At 44.2% G+C, this 21,097-nt stretch overlaps 1 protein-coding gene across 6 annotated transcripts in view; it reads left to right on the forward strand.

Moving 5' to 3' along the window:
- Positions 1-21,097, forward strand: part of Cyth3 (cytohesin 3) — an 83,255-nt gene that overhangs the window by 52,023 nt on the left and 10,135 nt on the right. For 5 of the 6 annotated variants that reach the window (XM_005079942.4, XM_021232940.2, XM_040751307.1 and 2 more), the window contains 5 exons: positions 9,722-9,804; positions 11,610-11,674; positions 12,109-12,175; positions 17,098-17,216; positions 19,566-19,646. In XM_005079942.4, the coding sequence (XP_005079999.1) occupies positions 9,722-9,804; positions 11,610-11,674; positions 12,109-12,175; positions 17,098-17,216; positions 19,566-19,646 (415 nt within the window). The remainder of the gene's footprint in view (positions 1-9,721; positions 9,805-11,609; positions 11,675-12,108; positions 12,176-17,097; positions 17,217-19,565; positions 19,647-21,097) is intronic. The other variant, XM_040751308.1, reaches the window with a different exon arrangement.

Genomic DNA, 21,097 nt, shown 5'->3' on the forward strand with positions numbered 1-21,097 from the left:
GGAGTTGACACTGTTCCTGCATCCATTAGGGATTCACATGTGACCTTGAAGCTGTCAGTTCCTACCTGGCCCTGTGCCTCAGCACAGTACCCTGGCTAGTTGGAGCACTCCCCATGGTACCTTCCTGCTGTAGTCATCATGTGACTAGCCAAGTGAACGACTTGGATGTGAGTGTTTGGATTGGCTTTATCACCTGCTGGAGGTCAAGTGGCCCTTGGTGATGAGATCTGAAGCTCAGTGCTTGCTCCTGTTGCCCCCAGCTGCCCTTTTGTTCTTCTTTCAAATCTCTCTGGTGGTTGTTCTGAACCCAAGCTTAGTGATGTCTAAATCACCAGCATTTGGAATGCAGGAAAGGTATTGTTTCTGTGTGCAGAGTTCCTATTTAAATTCAGCAGAGACTAGTGCCCCGGCTCATGCCTTGCCAGCATCCTGTAGGACTGGCATGTCCCTAAACTGACCAAGGAAATAGAAAAAAAATGCTATCAAATGGCAACACAAATTGATGCATTAGTGTTGATTACTCTAAATGCGAGTAAATTTAAAAGTCGCAGACAATGTTTTCAGTCTGTAGCTGAGAGCCAAAAACGTATGGTTAAGTAATCAAGTTAAGTGATCAAATTTCTGTCTGTTGAACAATTTGTTATCATATTTGACTTTTAGTCCCTAAAACATAATGTTCCTGGTCACAGTTCATAACTCTGGGATATTATCTTTTCTCAGGAGAGTTGTGTGGGAATGAGAAGGTGAGTTATAAGGGTAGCAACAACCCAGAACCCAGAAAAATCACAGCTTCTTGGTACCTATAATTTGTCACACAATGAGACTATTAATATAATTTCACAGTTAGAAAGTTATTTCTTGCCCAGCGGTGGTGGCGCACGCCTTTAATCCCAGCACTCAGGAGGCAGAGGCAGGCAGATCTCTGTGAGTTCGAGGCCAGGCTGGACTGACAGCCTCCAAAACAATACAGAGAAACCCTGTCTCGTAAAAACAAACAAAACAAAACAAAACAAAACAAAAAAAAGAACTTTCTCATCAATAAGATATTCTTTATTTTTTAATATCAGTATACATTTTAAATACCAATACTTTTTCTAAACTATGTACAAAACTCCCCTATTTTTCATTGATCTGAGATGTAAATATTTCTACATTTCCATGTCTGTGAGGGACAGGATATGATTGATGGATTCTTAAATTTATTAAATGTGGTAAATAAAGCAATAATTCCACTTTCTCAATACAATATTGTTATTGCAAAATTTGTTAGTTGGAGCTAGGAGGTGGTAGTGCACACCTTTAATCCCAGCACTCGGTAGGCAGAATCAGGCGGATCTCTCAGTTCAAAGCCAGCCTGGTGTACAGAGTGAGTTCCAGGACAGCCAGGACTATATACATGTCTTGAAAAACAAAACAAAACAAAACAAAAACTGTTAGTTGCTTCAGGGTTTGTGTATGTGGGCAGGGGGCTGTATTTCTGTGTGGAGGACAAAAGAGAATGTTCAGTGTCTTGTTCTGTCACACCCTGTCTTACTCACTTGAGCCATGAAGGTGGCTAGTAGGTTCCAGTAACAGTACTGCCTCTGTCTTGCACGGTGCTGGGGTTATAGCTGTGCACAGCCATAGCAGCTTCTTATGTGGGGGCTAGGGATTTGCACTCAGGTCCAAATACTTGTGTAGCAAGTGCTCTTAGCCACTCAGCCATCTTCCCAACCTCTGTACTGTGTTCTGTTTTTGAAGACAGTGGTGTTTATCTGTTTAGTATATGGGCTTTGTGCCTTCTGCATGTCTGTCTACTGTGTACATGCTTAGTGCTTGCAAAGACCAGAAGAGGGTGTCAGATCCCCTGGAATTACAGGTGGATGTGAGCTGCCAAATGGACTCTGGGAATTGAACCCAGGTCCTCTGCTAGTGATCTTAAGCTCTGAGCCATCTGTCCAGCCCAATAATATGTACTTTCAACTTATCACAGTCTCCCACCAAACATACACTGTTTCTCATACAGGAAAATCATATTTTTTTTTCTCTTGTTTTTGAGGCAAGGTCTCACTCTGTAGCTCTAGCTGGTCTTGAACTTAGGCTGGTCCTCTTGACTCAGCTTTCTGAATGCCGAGTTTACAGGTGGACACCATCGCTGTGTCTAACTAGGTAAGAATTTTATAACCATGTGCTTTCATTTCTTCTTCCCAGTTCTGTGTCTTTTACTTTTATGTAACTGCTAAACCAGCAATCCTTTTGCTTTTGTTTTCAACAATAGCAGTAAATCTTTTCAAGAGATTTGTATCAGGGCTGGAAAACCGTTGCTCACACAGCTGTCCTTTGAGCACTTGACATTGTTTTGTATAGATTTTCACTTGCTACCCCCTCGCCCACCCACCTGCAGATCTGCTAAAGATGAATTATTTTAAAAAGTCTTTTTGTCTGAAAAGTGTTCTGTTTCACCTTCTTTTCTGAAAGATACTTTACAAGATTTGAAATTTTGTCTACTTTCCCCCTCATTTTGGACAAAAATTTAAGTCCAATTTTAGTTACCCATTATGGCTGGCAGCAGACTTCATGAACCATATGATGCTTTGATTTTTACAAATCTTCGTTTGAGGGAGGTAGGTACCTGAGAAAGGCAAGGACTGGTCCAGGACATGAATTTGTCCTGAGTTTTCTCTGAAGCTGTGCCAGCAGCAGAAGCACAGGATTTCCTTCCTTCCTTCCTTCCTTCCTTCCTTCCTTCCTTCCTTCCTTCCTTCCTTCCTTCCTTCCTTCCTTCCTTCCTGTTTTCCTTTGTGAAAACATTTAGGTTTGCTGTCTAGAAGTTGGACCAAACTCTTGCAACTATACCTGCTGCCATCGCTATCATAGACTGCTGTCAGTGCTGTCACTTCTTAGAAGTCACCAACTTGCTGGGCGGTGGTGGTGCATGCCTTTAATCCCAGCACTCGGGAGGCAGAGGCAGGCGGATCTCTGTGAGTTGGAGGCCGGGCTAGACCAACAGCCTCCAAAACAATACAGAGAAACCCTGTCTAGTAAAACCAAAAAAAAAAAAAAGTCACCAACTCTGTACAACACCTCATTCTGCAAATGAAGAACTCAGCCCTGTCTCCATGTGGTCAGAGCCAACATACTTAAAGAATTTTACTGCCAGACCAGTCATTGTAGTCATTAATTGCCTTTATTATTATTATTATTATTATTTTACAAGCACAAATAGTTTAATGATTCACGCTAAGAGAGAAGTTTAAATCCATTTAAGAAAAATGGAAATTATAAGAATTTCTACAGGAAATACAACCTCAAGTGTTAAAAGCTTAACCAACTGCATAAAATCAGCATTTACAACACTCAGAAATAGTAATATTAGTAGAGAAAAGGGAAAAATGAGAGAGGGGGTTGAGGCAAGACAGTGAAACATGGACAGGAGTCTTCAAAGTTTTTTTTTTTTGAGACAGGGTTTCTCTGTATTGTTTTGGAGGCTGTCCTGGAATTCACTCTGTAGGCCAAGCTGGCCTCCAACTCACAGAGATCTGCCTGCCTTTGCCTCCCAAGTGCTGGGATTAAAGGTGTGCACTACCAATGCCCAACGTCAAAGGCATTTTTAGGAATAGGAACTCAGAGCAAGGAATAGAGACAAACCTGACCAGGAATGAGACCATGGATATAGCAGATTCAGAGCTGGAATAAAATGAAAAAACAAAAAAACTACAACCCAAATCCCCATATCTTAAAAATAGCTTAACCCAAATGTTACTACCACACACCCCATTCAAAATGAAATGTGAGAAACACAGGTCAGAGTTGTACACTCTCAGAACTGTTCACCCTGGAAAGCCAGTGTCAGGAAAACACTATTTTGTTTACCTAACATACCTGTTGACATGAAAAAGTTGTGTGTTACAGCATTTATGTGTGGTGTACTTTGACATGATCAGCAGATCTCAAACTTTCTTGTGAGTGGATCTTGGGGTGAATGGCTCCACAGCCTCATGGTGTTGCGAGATAGGACAGTGGTACCCAGGGGTTGTCAGGCTTCCCCATCCTGCTCCTGACAACAAAACCAGTGGTTTTCGCAGTGCCTCGTTCTGCAAGGATGGCCATTGCGTATAAACACAGTGATTCTGGGGGAAGATTCATCAAAGAGTCCTCTTGTTTTAAATCACATTGAGATTAAGCTATCAGTACAGACATGCTCGGTAGTGTTCTCCTATTCCTCTGCCTTGACTGCCCTGGTAGCATGAGGAAGTGCTTCACACCTATACCTCCATATTTAATGCTCTGGCCTTGGTGTAGGATATGGTGAAATGTTATAAATTGAGCAATCTCCAATGTTTGCCTACCCACCCTAAAAACTGAGTGAGTTCAAGGGCTACCTGGCTGACTTAGACTGTCTCAAAATAAAGAGTTGGGAGTGTAGCTCAGTGCCTGCCAACCCTACACACACACACACACACACACACACACACACACACACACACACACACACACACACACAGGATCAAAACTAGGCTGGGATATAGTTCTGTGGTAGGTAACTGTCTATTGTGCACAAGACCGTAACTTCCATACCCAGCATCACAAACAAAAGGAAGGAAATGAGGGAAAGACGAAAGAAAGGACTGGGGAGGTGATTAATCCTCATAGGGATTTATATTAGTAGCACCCAGAAAGATTTACCACAAACAGGTTACTTCTAATCCAATGAACTGGTGTTTGACAGCTTTCTAAACTGGTAAAGAAATAGTGACACTAAAATAAGTTACAGAAAATAGAAGTATGCACAAATGCACAGTAGATAGTAAAGGTGCACATGTACCATGAGCCTAACCATTGGCTGAGCATGTAATGTCTCCACACACTGAGCAAGAGAGCAGAGACTCCCGAGAAAAAGGTCTGTGTAGAATATTGTCATTCAGTAGGGCATAAAGAACATTGTGAAGTTGCAGCAGGCCTCCCAGTCCTACTTGTGAAAGATGTGGGAGCAGCATTCCAAGCACCAGCAGAGATTCCATTGAGCCAGCAGTGATTTCAGGAAATGCACTGTTGGTTGACTGTTCTTCACTGCCTTGAGGCTGACTTAAAGTTGGTATCACACTCAGGAGAAGTAGTAACATGTCAGATGACTCCCTTAGCCTTACACCAGGCACACCCACCCACCCACCTCTGCCGGAAATTCAGCTCACAGACAAATGATGTCAAGGCCCTCCACAGTGAAGCTGTCTCACAGTATTACAGCCAGGAAAGAAAGCAGAAGAGAGACTGCTTTGCATTGCTTCTGTTAGGAGTGACTCCTTCTGTTGAATACCTCTTACATCTGTTAAAGACCATGATGGATGAACACCATTGCCTTTTTTCTTTTTTTCTTTTTCAGATTTTCAAGACAAGGTTTCTCCATATAGCCCTGACTGTCCTCAAATTCCCATTGAACTCACAGAGATCTGCCTGCCTCTGCCTCTACAGTGCTGGGAATAAAGGCATGACCACACTGCCAGGATAGGCCATTTTTTCTTATTTGAAGTTGGAGGAAATATTTTTTCATTATGACACCTTTTCCAAGAGTGTCACATAAGCTAAGAGAGTCAAAGTGACAGTGTACAAGATGTCAGGAAGTGAGTCCAAGCCTTGTATCAAAGCTTGGTATGTCACTGGGGAAGGTCTGGGTAGTCAGGGAGTCTTCTCCAAGCATTGCCTGCCATTTCACTCTACACATGGTTCCTGAGCACATGATATGGCCTGTGTGTCAGCAGACCCTGTTACTGTGGGAGCTGCTGCAGCATGACATCATGGCAAGGTGGAGAAATGACAGAAGCAGTGCAGAGGTGGGTCCAGGAATATTGTGTCCCGCTCTTTTATCCCATGTATTAGCATGTACACTGGGTCACTGCTGCAGCCCTGCTAGTCTTTTTAATGTGCTGTGCTGAAGAGTGTTCTGCTCTTTCTCATGCCTGTTCCTGCCAAATCCCTCAAGAAAAAGATGTTGCTAGAAGAGATGATACTAGCCATTTAAGGTCAAGTGGTTTTTTTTGGGGGGGATGGATCATTTTTTATTAGAATTTTAATTTTTTCTCCTCCACTCCCCCATAGACAGGGTCTCACCATATAGTCATGGCTTGCATGGAACTTGATATCGAAACCAGGTATTGAATTTACAGAGATCTACCTGCTGTTACCTCCTAAGTGCTAGGATTAAAGGCTTGCCCAACTCCCTCACCTGGCCTAGAAGTTTCAAACTTTGAATGTAGAACTGATAATCAACCAAATAGATTCAATAACTTAGTTTGTTCAGTTTTCTTTTCTGAAGTCTTTCTGAGTAAAATTTAGATATAATGGTCTTATACCCCAAAATACTTGAGCATGACTCTTTAGAAAACAAGGGTATTTCCTGTGCAACTGCAACACTGTCATCTTACCTGACAAAAGTTACCTTTTTGAAATTACAGTTTATGTGTGTGTGTATGCATGTGCATGCCATGGTGTATGTATGGAGGTCAGAGAACAACTTGCAAGAGTGAGTTCTCTCTTTCCACCATGTGGGTCCTGGGATCAAACTCAAGTTGGGTTTGACAGGAAGTAATTTTACTGACTAGGCCATCTTGGCAGCCCCCCTCTTTTTTCTTTCTTTCTTTTTCTTTTTAGAAAAGCAGGTTTTAGTTGAAATTCCTGCTACCATGAACGAGCAGTCCTTCATTGTTTAGTTCCTTATTGCCTTTAAAGGATAAGACAGGCATTGTAGGAAGAGAAAAACTCAGGCAGTCTGTGGAATGTTCACAATTGGAGGAGCATTGGCGCCTTTAGAATGAAATCACCCTGGTGTTACTAGTCATCTTTATTCACTCTTAAGTCTTTATTCACTCTTGGTGGCCCTTTGGTTCCCAGGGCAGGAGGGCAGGAGGAGGAAGACTGTTGGTAGAATTTCTTAGGAGAACAGTCTTGCAGAAGATTGAAGTCTACAGCTCTCTTCCCAGACTCTTGTTTGTACACATGTGTTGAAGAAATCGGCAGAAGAAAAGGTTTACTTCGGGGTTGCTTTTAGGAGGCTGATCTGTGCGGTTGACAGACTGGAGTACATTTACTCTTCTGATATCAGGCTGATAGCACTCTGGAGGCTGACTGCTTCGAAAAATACTCTTTTCGTTTGAATAGATGTTTGTGGTAAGAGTAATAGCTTTGAAGAGATAAAAAGTGTGTGCTTTCTTATGCTTCATCTTTCTGGGTGTTGGGCAGTGCTGGCTTTCTACAGTATAAATTCTTGACTCCTTTTATGTCTTGTCTTCGAATGTTTTGTGTGTGTGTTGGATATGTCTTCTACTTTTGCTGATTACTGTGAACCGAGACTGGAGACATGTTGGGCCAGTGGGAATTAAGGAGATGTTCTATAGGACCTTCTAGGAGGAAGCTTGAGGAGCCCTGGAGTGAGCCTTAGTTCTAGCAGGGTAGAAGCCAGTTTCATGATGAAGTTGGCACTTTGCAAGGCAGAAGGAAGACTGATTCCAGGGACATTGTGGCGCTCCTTGTCTTGCCCAGTGCATGCTGCACAACTTGTAAATCTGTTTGGCATGCTTGATGTTTGGCATGTGCTGAGCATCTTGGATGTGTGTGTTCATGTTGTTTACCAGATACATGGTATTGCAGGTATTATTTCTTTTAAAAAGATGTGTGTGTGTGTGTGTGTGTGTGTGTACCCGCACGTGAGTGCATCTGTCCAGAGATTCCAGAAGGGGCATCTGGCCCCTTGGATTCAGAGTCATGGACATTTGTGAATTGCCTAATGAGGGCATTGGTATCAAACTCTGAGCCTCTTGATGGGGCAGCAAGTGCTCTTAACTGCTGCTTCAGTGTCTCTTCTCTAGGGAAAGCCATTTAATCCCTCTGGCCTCAATTTTAACACAGAGTTAATAATGGCTCTCTTCTTGGTGTTTTGAGGGGCTTAGTTGTTTTATAATCCTGTCTAGTAACTCTTTCCTTCATAGTATCTTGGCATAGAAGTTTGCCTAAGAACATTGCTCAGGCGTCATTCAGTTTCAGTTTAGAGCTAGTAGAGGAAGGAGGAAATTAGTAATATGACATTCTGCTTCCCACCTTGACTCCATTCTCTTGCTTCCCTCCCTAGAGGGCATGCCTATTAAAAGCTCTATATTTATTGTTCTATTGAATGACATATATTTATATGGATGTGATTTTTTAAGTTATTTTTATTTAATGTGAATTGGTGTTTTCCTTGCATGTATGCCTATTTGAGTTGGATCCTCTGGAGCTGGAGTTACAGTTTTGAGCTGCCATGTGGGTGCTGGGAACTGCCTGGAGTCCTCTGGAAGAGTAGCCAGTGCTCTTAACCACTGAGCCATCTCTCTAGTCCCATGTTGATTAGTTTTAATTGTTGACTTGGCATAATCTAGAATCATCTGGGAAAGAATTCTGAGTTGCGAATTATCTAGATTATGTTGGCTTATGGATTTTCTTTGTTAGGTCGAGGAGGGAAAGACCTACTCTGAGTGTGGGTAGCACCACTTCATGGGTGGAGTCCTAGTGAACGAAGAAGCAGCCTGAGCACTAGCATGGTTCACATACTCATTGCTCTCTGCTCTTGACTACAGATGTGTGTTCAAACTTCCATGGCATCCCTCAGCAGTGGATTGGATTTGTGAACCAAATGCACTTTTGTCAGGGCATTTTATCACAGCAACAGGGAACACAACTAAGACAATATCTAAACAATATCTTATTTAACTGTTTGCTTTTGTGGTCCATAAGAGAATGTATCTAATGTCTACACAAGTGTCCTGAAATCACCTGTTTGTTCTTTGTAGTTTTCTCACTGTCTCGTTTGTATGAGATTCCAGCACATAATGTGGATGGGTGTTTAACTTCTTTGTTTTCAATCTATAAAATGTACTTCTTCAACATTATTCTACTTCTTGCCACACTGCTGGAGAGTTTCCTGCTGTATATACTTAAAGCTGCTGAGCAAGCCATGTGCATCCTTGATGCTGTCTGATGTACCCAAGTTCTTCCCAAAGTGTCTGTGCCCATTTATGCTCCTTAAGTCCTGTCCCCACCCCACCCCCAGACAATCTAGTGAGCTTGACACACATTTTTTACACTATCAGTTAGGTATGCATAATCAAGTCCATAGTTCTATAAGGCTTGTGGTGGGACTTTAGTGGGAGGCCAGCATCACGCTGCTTTCCCACTGCATTTCTCACTCCCCAAAGTGTAACCACTTTGACCTTTCTTAGCTTGGTGTGTCTGGTTGGTGCATGTTTTATGTGTTATAAATGTAGCACGTTGAGAGTGAAAGGCTAAGAAACAGTTGAGAACTGAGTACAGCAGGAAGACCTCAAGCAGGGGTGCTGGTTGGCCGGTATCTGTAGTGCTGCAAGGGGATACAGAGGAGTACCCCACTGTATCAACCTCTCATCAGAGCTATGTGGGTGGGAAGGTCAGTGGTAAGACTCTGGACAGGCTAACCAGTGTTTTGGTGGGGTGAGGTGTGCCCAGATGTGGTTGGTATCCCTTAGCTTATGTTTCCCTTTAGGGAAGTTTCCCACTTCCTTTAGGGAGTCAACAGCCTCAACGGTTTTCCCCGAAGTTGTTAACTAGCCTTCCTTCCTTCCTTCCTCCCTTCCTTCCTTCCTTCCTTCCTTCCTTCCTTCCTTCCTTCCTTCCTTCCTGCCTTCCTTCCTTCCTTCCTTCCTGCCTTTCTGCCTTCCTTCCTTCCTCTTCTTCTTTTCAGTGCCTGAAGACCTGTCATTAGAAGAGCGAGAAGAACTTTTGGACATTCGTCGAAGAAAAAAGGAGCTTATTGATGACATTGAGGTAAAACAACAACAGCCAAGTGTCTTAACTTGAATTTGTGTGGAATACTGAATAGGGTAGCTTCAAGAAAATGTGAAAAATGTGAGAACTATGAAGACAGGAGGTAGCAGTTCTCCAGGCTGAGGAGGCAAAGACTCCATCCCAGACAGCACAAGCCCTGGAGCAGAGACCACAATGGTGGGACCAGCATTCCCAGTAGTTGACTTGTGGCCCCAGAGTTACAAGTAGATGGCGGCAACAGCCTGACACATGATCTGTGTACATTATCTATCTTAAGCACTTAGATAGGTGCCTGCTACATTTACGGCAGTCCAGTATCCTTTGAGTGAACACACAAGCAGATATTGGATTCTAGCTGTATGCTAAGGTGCCTACTTAGTAGTAGGAACAGAATGACAAATTTAGACAAAGACAGATAAAACAGATGAATAAACACTGCCTCCCCACATTTGTGTACTTGACTCAGAGGCCAGGACTGAGCAAGGAGTGCACCACAGGAGAGGAAATGAGTGAAGAAGCCACAGTTTCAGAACTGGGTGTCTGTGATCTTCACAGACAGTTCAGAGGCCTCCCAGGTCCTCAGGAAAGTCAGTCGTGTGTCCGTTTTTGAGAAGCTTCCTAGTCATTGTCATTGCCAAAGTAAATGTTGCCTCATAGGCCACTTACTGTAGAGCAGGCCTTGTCCTAGACAATGACTCCTTTCTAGGAACTTGTTTAAGTCTGAACTTGTTGGCACACACAATAGGGTTCTGAATAAAATGACTTTGTACTTGAGAGGTAATTGGTGGCAGCTTTGGCTCAAGGTTAGCCTGTATTCTTAGAAAATTCTGCAACCCAGAGAAGTCCTTTGTCTAAAGAATTAAGAATGGATACCATGTGGACAGTAGTGACCATATTGCTCAATAATATGGACACGTCCCTGAACACTGACCACTTCATTCTGTCACCAAGGATGCTGTCTGAGGCTCAGGGAGTCTGTGAAGCTACTGAGGGGAAGCCAACCAGTGAGAATTAAAGAGGTCTTGTCCTCTGTTTCTGATGTCTCTGAGTTGGGCCTTGTTCTTGGGGCTTCATCTTTTAAAAAAATCATAATTATCACTTACAATTTTATCATTACTTTAAATTATGTGTATGTGTGTGGGTTTATGCACATGAGTGCTGGTGTCCACAGAGGCCAGAGAGGTGGGATCCCCTGGAGGGTTGTAAGCCACCTGATGTGTATGCTGGGAATTGAATTTAGTGTCTCTGGAAGAGAGTAGTGCATGTTCCTCCAAGCCATTTCTCTACCCCATGGGGTTTCATCTCATATGAAGTGACAATCATGAGACTGTTGATCGGCAATCCTGATATCAACATAGATACATCTGGGTTCTAGCTTCTCCTGAGAATGCAGGCTGCCTATGCCTCCAGTTGTGTGTAGTGACTACAGTGGAGTGAGCTAAGGATCCACTACTTGCCTTTACATGCATTTATATTTTTTACTTCCTTCTTGACTTTTCACACTAGTATTTCAGAGTCTTCCTAGTGGACTCCTGTCATGTGTCTGGTGAGAAGTGGACTGTGAATGTGTGTGTGTGCACGCATGTGTGAGTGTATGTGTGCCTGCATGTGTGTGCTCGCGTGTGTTTTTTCTGCTGTGCTGCCTCTGACCTTGAGTCTCCTTACTGATGTTGGCATTGGGTTATGGCTTTGTAATGCTTATATGAGCCCTTGAGAAAGCTGTGCCTGGAAGACAAGCTGTCTCTAAACCTCTGAGTACAGGATAGTTAAGATACCCCATGACACAGTTCCTTCTTTTTTGACAGAGACTGAAATATGAAATTGCAGAAGTGATGACAGAGATTGATAACTTAACTTCAGTGGAGGAGAGGTAAAGTGTTCATGACTGTACTTTCAGGTTGCTTACCCTCTTTATTCTTGGCACCTTATAGCTGAGCTCACCAGCAGATGCAAGGGCTGGGCTGGGAAGTGGGAGACTTTGGAATTGTCTGTCCCTCCTCCCTGCCTTCTGTGTCCTCACCAACTTTGTAGGCTTGGGACTCTGAATTAACCTTTCTGTATCATGAGGAACTATATTTAAAAAGAAAGCACTGCTTTTCACCATTCTTTCTGAAGAAGTGTTACTGTACGTGAAAAGAAGCCACAGCAGCAGCCTGGGCTGTGGAGGGTGGTGGGCTCTGCTAGACTGTTGTTGTGTGTGCCTTAGGTTGACCTGAGGTGGAAAAGGAGCAGGGGGGTGTGATTCTGATGCACTCTGTGGAAGGTCTCACTAATGTTTTTTGTTTAATTGTTTAAAAACAATAGTAAAACTACTCAGAGGAACAAGCAAATAGCCATGGGAAGAAAGAAATTCAACATGGACCCCAAAAAGGTGAGAGAATGGTTCCAGCCTTCCAGATTGACTGATTAGTGACTGACTCCCTTGTATCACCTCATGAAAAGATGGGGCTGAGGTTTATTTTGTCACAAGCAGAATGAAGCTGGTGCTTCAGGATGAACTGTTACTTGAACCTAAAGGCCTTTCTCACAGTGTGGCATTCTGAGTGCAGGTGCAGTCAGTGGGACCCCTGGGCTCAATTTGTGGGGGTTCAGGCCCAGATACTCCAGTCAGCCCCATGGTGTCTGCCCACCACACTCAATGGTGAAATCCTCAGTAGGTCTCACTTTGTGTCCCTTTTGACCCAAAATGTGTTTTTATGCTAATTGCTAATTCTATTCAAGTATTTATAATTAAGTTGCTCAATAAAATCAAAAAGCTCACTAAGTCTGCATATGGCTTTTTGCTGGGAAAAAATACTGAAATCATTTGGTTGTAGACATAGTTGTGATACTTGGCTTAGTCAGCTGAGCTGTTGCAGCAAAATACCACAGACTGAAAACCAGGCTGGGTGGTGCATGGCTGTAAACCCCGGCACTGAAGGGTAGAAACAGGAGGGCAAGAGGATTGCAGCTCAGCATCATCTTGAGCTACAAAGCCAGCTCAGGCCAGCCTGAGATGCATAAGAACTGGCATGCATAAATAAATGGGTAAAGCCTCTGAGATCATGGTTGCTCGTGTGGTTTTAGTCTAGTGAGGTCTCCTTTCTCAGTGCAGATAGCCGCCACCTTACTGAGTCTTCCATGTGACAAGAGTGAGGATCAAGCTGACTTTAGAGTTTCTCTTTTCAGGAGGCCATACTCCCCACCCTAGGGGCCCCAGATGAGCTTGTCTTGCCCTAATTACCCCCATAGTCTCTACCTCCACCTACAACAATGTGTGAGTTTTGAGGGATACACACACAGTCTGAGGACACACCAGACAATCTTACTTTGCTGTTCAGAATCAAATTTACTCCCCATGTTTTACTGCATCGTCATTGTGAAGTCTAATCACACCTGGAAGTTCTCAAAGACATACCCAGAGATGGCCTTCACTGTCCTGTGTGTCTCATGTTGACAGGATCAACTGTCTTAGGTTTTGGCCTAAACTCACCAGTGGCTTCCCTGTTTCCCATAACATGACTTGTTTCTCTTGCAGAGGGAACCCTTCCTTGCTCGAGGGCCTCCTTGTGTTCCTTCTGTGACTTGTAAGCCAGAAATGACCTTGTTCTATTTGACTTTCTTACATCCTCAGTGGTTTATACTCTGTGAAATCAGTTGTATTGATTAGTTGTCTCACTGCTGTGACAAAATCCCTGACAATGGCGACCTTAGGAAGGGAGGGTTTGATCTGCTCACAGGTCACAGTTCATGGCAGGAAGGCATGGTGGCAGCAGAGGAAGGCAACTGCTTACACTTAATTGATAGTCAGGAGACATAGATGCTGGTACTCAGTCAGCTTCTCCTTTTTATTCAGTTCAGGCACCCAGCCCATGGAAAGTGTGCCACCCACATTCAAGGTGGGTCTTCTGCCCTCAGTTGAAACTCTTGAAATTCCCTCTCAGACATGGCTTTTCTCCTATTGACAACTGTTACAATGACCTAGTTCTTTGGGAGGGTGCAGGCTCAGGGGAGGTCCTGAACATCTAAGACAGTGTGTTCCACGTGCTCTCTGTGACCTGGCAGAGGCCTGGCGTTCTAGGGTCTGGAACTCAGCTTTGAGACCACAGACCCTGAAGCCCCAGGTCAGGATGGGGGAGGGAAAGCCAGGTGGCAAATGTACAAAAACTTCTTAAGAGCCCTGGGAACATCTATATATGCCTAGGGGTCTTTGAGCTCTTTGAGTTGGCCACAAACTCAACGTTTGGGATATCATAGTCACAGTCAAGGTAGTCTCCAGGGGCCAGACCTGGACCAGACCTGCTTCAGTCTCTGATTCCACGAGCCTTTGTTCCAGAATCCTAGGTTTTTCCAGATGTCCTCCCCCCTGTCCTTGGCAGATTTCAGGGTAGCAAAACTTACCAGTTTACACTCAGTTACTCCTACAAATTCTAATAACCCTAGCAAGGGTAAGGCTAGAGTGTTGATCTTTGACCCTGAGGTATTAGAGAGTAAATTTCTACCTAACCTTCTGTGATTGCTGTTCCCTCCCAGACCCCAAGGGAATCCCTATACTGCTGGCTGCTAGCCCACTCCTGTACTTATGCATAATTCTCCTCACCTGAATGGTTGATGAACAAGTCCTACAATGTGAGCACAGAGCAGCAGTGCTGTTGGCTTTTATTCCATGTTCCAAGACAGGGGTGTGTGTGTGTGTGTGTGTGTGTGTGTGTGTGTGTGTGTGTGTGTGTGTGTGTCTGTCTGTCTGTCTGTCTGTCTGTCTGTCTGTCTGTCTTTCACAGTAGCACCCAGGTGGACATGCTTTTTGTCATTCCCACCAGAAACACAAGTGTTAACTTTAGGGCTGTCAGACTTAAATGACATGTTTCATGGCCCACAAATTTTAAATGTAAGACTTGAAGTATCTTGACAAATTAAGAAACAAACCCTCAACCCAGAACAAAATGTGCTTGCAGAACATTGTAGGCCACTTTTCTGGGGCCACTGTTCCTCAAATCCATTTCCCCAGGTATCCCACACCATTGCCAAAATTAGGTTTGCTTTTTTTAAACTGTACGTAAGCAGAATGAAAATATACCTGCCTGGGGCTAGGGAGATGGTTCAGTGGCTATAGCATTTGCTGTGCAAGCTCGAGAACCAGAGATTGAATCTGTCAAACCCACATAAAACGTGAGTAGGTATAGTGGCTATCTGTAGTCCCTGCTCTTGGGAGGCAGAGACAAGAAAGCCCTGGCTCAAGGCAGCTAAATTGATTAGATAGAATTGGTAGCTCTAGTTTTAGTGGGAGGCCCTGCCTCAATCAGTTAAAAATGGAGCACAATCAAGAAGACATGATATCAGCTTAGGGCCTCCATGCATGAACACTACATGTGTACATCCACATTTGTGTACCATGCTCCCACTAATCGCACAGTTTACACACACGTACCTTTGCCGTCTTTTGCTTTATACCCGGTCTTTGAAAGCCTCTCGTTCATTTTGTTCTTCCCATCTAGTCGCAACCTGCCATCTTCTATCTTTACCTTTTCTCTTACTGGCTGTCTGTTGCTGCCTCAAGTTTTTGGAAATGCTAAATGAGGCTGCCAGATGGACTGTGGGTGTATGAGGAAGCCAAAGCAGGCTTAGGCCTGGGAGTTTCAGCTGGAAAAGTGTCTCTGAATTTGTAGAAATGCCTCTTGGCACACAGAAGAATTCCCTGTGTTCCTCCTAGCCTGGTGTAAGGTAGCTTGAAAACAGCTCCCAAGTTGTGCAAAAGGTAACGTTTTGCTGTTGTGGTGGGTCCTAGAAGTTCCCATGATGGTGCAGTACAGCGGATTTGGGCCTGGGACAGCTTGTCTCTGACACTGCCAGCTATGCTTTGCAGGTTCTTAAAGTGGGCATGTGTCCAGCTAATGTAAGCTCAGTGCTAGTGTGCCAGTTAACATGCTTTTGGCCTCAGGTATCAGAAAATCCAATGCCCCCTGCCTCCCCCTAAAAAAAAATGGTTACACAATGGAGTTTTATTTTATCTTATATTTGCTATGGCAGTAAGTGGTTCCCAAATGGCAGGAGTAAGGTACTTACCTCTTCTTTCCCTCACATGAGATGCTTTGCTTCTGACCATCACATGGAGTTCAATGCAGGAAGAAACGAAGGGCATGAATGGCATCCCTACAGGTTTCCATTTATGGCTGCTTGCCCAGAACTGTGTGACAGGTCATGTATATGTAAGGGGAGCCTGAAAAACAAATTATCTGACAATTATCTGGGGTAAGGTGGTAGAATTAAAAGGGTCAGCTGGGGCAGGGTGGCAAGATCAGATAAAAGCACATGCCACTCAAGCCTGATACCCTGAGTTCAATCCCAGTTGTCCAGGTGGAAGGAGAAAACAGATTCCTGACAGTTATCTTCTGACCTCCACATATGCACTGTAGCACATGGTACCACTCGCACATGACTCATACAATCATAATGAATTAAGAGAACTGACTCATAAGCACACCACCACACCTGAAGACCTGAGTTCCATCCCTGGTGGAAGGAGAGAACCAACTGATGCAGGCTGCTCTCTGTGGGCAGTACATGGGTTCACACACATAAATAATCTAAAGGTGTTTTTTTTTTTTTTTTTTTTTTTGGTTTTTCGAGACAGGGTTTCTCTGTATTGTTTTGGAGACTGTCCTGGAACTCACTCTGTAGACCAGGCTGGCCTCAAACTCACAGAGATCCACCTGTCTCTGCCTCCCAAGTGCTGGGATTAAAGGCATGCGCCACCAACGCCCGGCTCTAAATTTTTAATGAGTTAAAAATATTTATTTTTAGAAGATGGAACAGGGAAGTTGGAGAGATGATGCCGCTGCTCCTCTTGAGGACTAGGTTCAATTCCCAGCACTTACATGGTGGCTCAGATTAGGCATGCATGTAGCACACACACACACACACACACACACACACACACACACACACACACACACATTCAGGCAAACACTCACATAAACTAGAAATAAACGATTGTAAACGGGGTTGGTGGTTGGTTATTGGGTTGCCCCATGGCAGCATCTTTCACCCACAGTGAACAGTGAAGTCCTGTGAGTCAGGAAAAACATGGTTTCCCTAAGCTTTACAAATTGGATGGTTTTTAAGCTGCTGTGTAACATGTGACAAATACAGCGGCTCTTTCTTGAGTGGATGAAGCACAGTATGATGTTCCAGAAGTCAGGTCATACAGACTCCATGGTCTCTGGCGTTTTCACTGTGTCCAGATTCTGGCACAAAGCATGTTCCCAACTTTGAAATGGATCGTCACCAGCCTGTTCTGTCTCACTTGTTCCTCAGGGCATTCAGTTCCTAATTGAGAATGACCTGCTGCAGAGCTCCCCGGAGGATGTCGCCCAGTTTCTGTACAAAGGAGAGGGCCTGAATAAGACTGTCATTGGAGACTACCTGGGTGAGAGGTAAGCTCAGGATGCTTTCACAGGTCTTGAGCTGCAGACCATAAGGACAGAGGTGCTGCCCCAGCGCTGCCTTGTGAGGACAGGGTTTTAGGACACTGGGGCATTTGGGATCTTATTATACCAAAGGTTAACATGGACCAAAGATCTAAATAGGAGAATTAAAACTATTGCATACTTAAGAGAAAACGTAGGGGTGAACTGAACCTTGATGGTCTGCAATTATACAGGGTTTCTTATATTTACTATCAAATGATTACTATATATTGCAAGACACTTGAGTGGGGAAAGAATGACCCCAGTAGTTGATATCAGATGATATCTATGAGAGGCAAAATTGGGTATCTCACTATACACAGAGTATGGGTCCAAGACACAAGTGTGAAGACATTAAAAGCTTAGAACCATGCAAATCGTCAAGATCCTGTTATTGCAAGGGTTTCTTAGGTCTGGTGCCCAAAGCCCAAGCAGTTAAAGGAAATGAGGCAAACTGAACATCACAAAAACTTAAACATTTTATACATTTACTTATATGTGTACACATATGAGGGTGATAGCATGCTAACATGTGGAAGTTGGTTCTCTGTCTCCACTACATGAATTCTGGAAACAAGCTCAGGTTGTTAAGCTTTCTTTGCATCAGCTGCCTTTACTTCCTGAGTCAACTCACCAGTCCTCAATTATTACTTTGTTGCTTTAGACAATACTCTCAAAAAAGAAGGGTGAGGAAAGTAGAAGAAAAAAAACTGGGTGGTGGCTTTAATCTCACCAGTTGGGAGATGGAGGCAGGCAGATCTCTGTGAGTTTGAGGCCAGCCTGGTCTACAGAGGGAATTCCAGGACAGCCAGAGCTATACAGAGAAACTGTTTGGTAAACCAAAAATGAATAAACAAACAAATAAATATTAAAAAAGGAAAGAGAAGCAGCCCCTATCCTCGAAGAAGAGGAGCATTTGGAAATCTGACTTGACATCTGATAAGGGCACAACGAGCATAAATAAAGAAGCCTTGCAGGTTGAGCACCTCTAATCCCAAACCCTAAATGCTGTAGAGATAGAAGTCTGCTTTTAACACTGCCCCTGGGGCCCACCACTCCATAGGTTCTGGCAACTGATGTGGTCCCAGGCCTTGTCCTTAGCTGTGGTCCTAACCTGGCTGCTGATGCTGCTGCTTTGCCTGTTTAGTGGATCATCTGACCAGTGTGATGTTCAGGGACTCAAGCCAGACTCTCCTGTCTGCCAGGACAGGCCTTTGATGGCCTCCTGGGAAGAGATCTCATCATACCCCCTTCTGGGGACACAGGCTCAGGAAGTGATGGTTTCTCAGGGCCTGGGAACAACAATACCCCATCTTTTAACTTGAAACTTCCACGTGAGAGGAGGTGTCCTGTGGGCAAACAGCACCAAGCTATGGCCTTGCTCACAGCTTGTCTAGTGCTTGTGTGGTACAGATTGTGGTCTTCAGACCAGGCTTAGTCTGTTCTCCAAGGATGGCGAATCCCAGGTGTGTTCTGTGAGGGTGTAGGTATATTACTCTCATGCAGCCTACAGTGGGTGCCAGCACTCTGATAGGGCAGATGGACCCCTGGTATTGTGCTCTAAGGGTGTCCTCAGAGCACATGGTGACGAAGCCTGTTGCAGAATTTGAGCCAAAATTCAGTGAAACACCAATACATCATTTTTCTTTTTACTGTATTTAGATAAAAACTTGCCTCTTATTGTATTGTCTTGTTTTACATTTAAAACCAATGATTGGGCTTATGGTTCATGCCATTAATCCCAGCACTTACGAGGCAGGCCAAGGCAAGAGGACTTTAATGAGCTCCCTGGGTTATATAGTGTGTTCCATGCCCATCTGGCAACTCATCCCACCACCCTCCAAAAACAAAGGAAAACAAAAAACCATTTAATCCCTTGGCCTAGTCCATTCTATGGCTTGTGACCTGAGAATGTTGCTTCTCCCTTTCTCACACTCAAAACCCCTCTGTAAGACCTTGCTTGGGGCTGTTTTGAAGGTTCCAGAATGTGTACAGGGCCTGGGCTCCTATCCATTAGGATGTACTCTCCAGAGAGCCTCTCGGTTCTCCTTTGCATTGAGTCTGAAAACTGCTGTCTGAAGCCTAGCACTTGGGTGGTAGAGGCAGGAGGATATATGAGTTCCAGGCTTTCTGTAACCTAATGAGACTCTGCCTCAAAGAACAGAGCAAATAAAAATTGTAAACCACATTAGCAATGAAGAACATGGTTGCTTGTAGTCAGTTACCATTACTTGCTAAGGCCTGCTGTGGATATAGATGCCTTCTCTCCAGGTAACTCAGATGGAATGTGCTTGCTTTGTTTCTGTTTTTTCCTAGGGATGATTTTAATATCAAAGTTCTTCAGGCTTTTGTTGAGCTTCATGAGTTTGCTGATCTCAACCTTGTCCAAGCCTTAAGGTGAGTGGTTTCTCACAGTGTGTATAGACAGATGGGAAGGCTAGAGAGACAGTAGCCTTTGAGTGACTCCAGGTGACTCTGGCAGGTCAGCCCCTGCATCCTGGCAGCAGCCCTAGGCAGAAACCAGACATGCTCAGGAATAGACTGCATGCTTGCTGGCTGTGGCCACTGCTTCTGCACCGTCTGTTTCTTTGCTGTGCTTCATTCTGGAGTCCCTGCACTTGCTGCTACATTACTTGTTGCTGTGACACAGTGCCCTGATGAGACGTGACTTAAGGAAGGTCCTGTCTTGGTTCACAGTTTGAGGGTACAGTCTGTCATGAGGCATAGCCGATACCTAAGGTGTAAGTGCAGATAATAAAAGATGTTGACAGCTTGGTAGAAAGGAAGCTGAGGTGCAAATAAATAAATAAATAAATAAATAAATAAATAAATAAATAAATAAATAAGAAAGAAAGAAAGAAAGTAAGTTACTCTTTCCATTGAGCTTTATTAGGAGAATTCCAGGCTCCCAGCCATGATGAGGCTTTGAAGCAGCAGAACCACCATGTAGAGCATGGTAGGGTCCTAGAAAGAAAGAGACACAGCCTTCCATTCTAAGAACAGAGGGTTTCTTGTTCTTACAGGTTTCATAGAGACAGGTAGGAGGCAAAGCTCTGGTCCATGGGATGATGCCATCTACATCCAAGATGGGTCTTCCTCATTTAAGCCTTTTCTGGAAACACCCTCAGAGATGGACCCACAGGTTTGTGCCTGTTGTCAGTAGATTTAGCCAAGTAGGACATAGACTGAACCATCAGATGTCATTTCGTGGTCTTGGACGTATGTGAGGAAAGCCACTGTCACTGTAGAGTATATGTGAGGGGGATGGCCCTCAGCGTTCTGGCTTCCATAGTATGCACTTTGGATTCCCACTCAAGTTGCTGGGTCTGCAGTCTTGAGCAGATGGTGTCTTGTCGTCTGTGATGTCATGGCGTTTGGACTGGATCTTCATCTGGTGTATAGGAAGAGGTAACAAGGACTGGCCTGGTGGAGTCACCCCAGCCTGTTCCAAGCTAAGCATACATAGCCAGCTTTGTCTGGTTGTGTCTTCACACCTTCTCCTCCTGCCTCTGGGGTTGTTCATGTGGCCCTACTTCAGCTGCAGACCGGAATGTTGACAGCCTTTGCCTAGCAGCTCAGCCTGGACTGAAAAGCTTGCTGTCAAGAAAGCCATACAGGAGTCTTAAAGACCTGGTTAGCTGATTTTAGATTCACTTTTGGAGGACTGTATGGACAGAGAAAGACACAGACCTGATGAACCTGGAAGACTGGTCCATGGCAAAGCCATCACCACTGGTTCTGTTTTTTTGTTACTCCGTGTCTGCCTTAGAGTCAGAGGGCAAAGTCTGAGGTGACCTCTCTACCAGACTAAGGAGAGTGAGTAGCTGCTGCCTATCTTGGGTTTGCTC

Source organism: Mesocricetus auratus, unplaced genomic scaffold (genome assembly GCF_017639785.1).
Source record: "Mesocricetus auratus isolate SY011 unplaced genomic scaffold, BCM_Maur_2.0 Super-Scaffold_100008, whole genome shotgun sequence".
NCBI classification, from domain to species: Eukaryota; Metazoa; Chordata; class Mammalia; order Rodentia; family Cricetidae; genus Mesocricetus; species Mesocricetus auratus.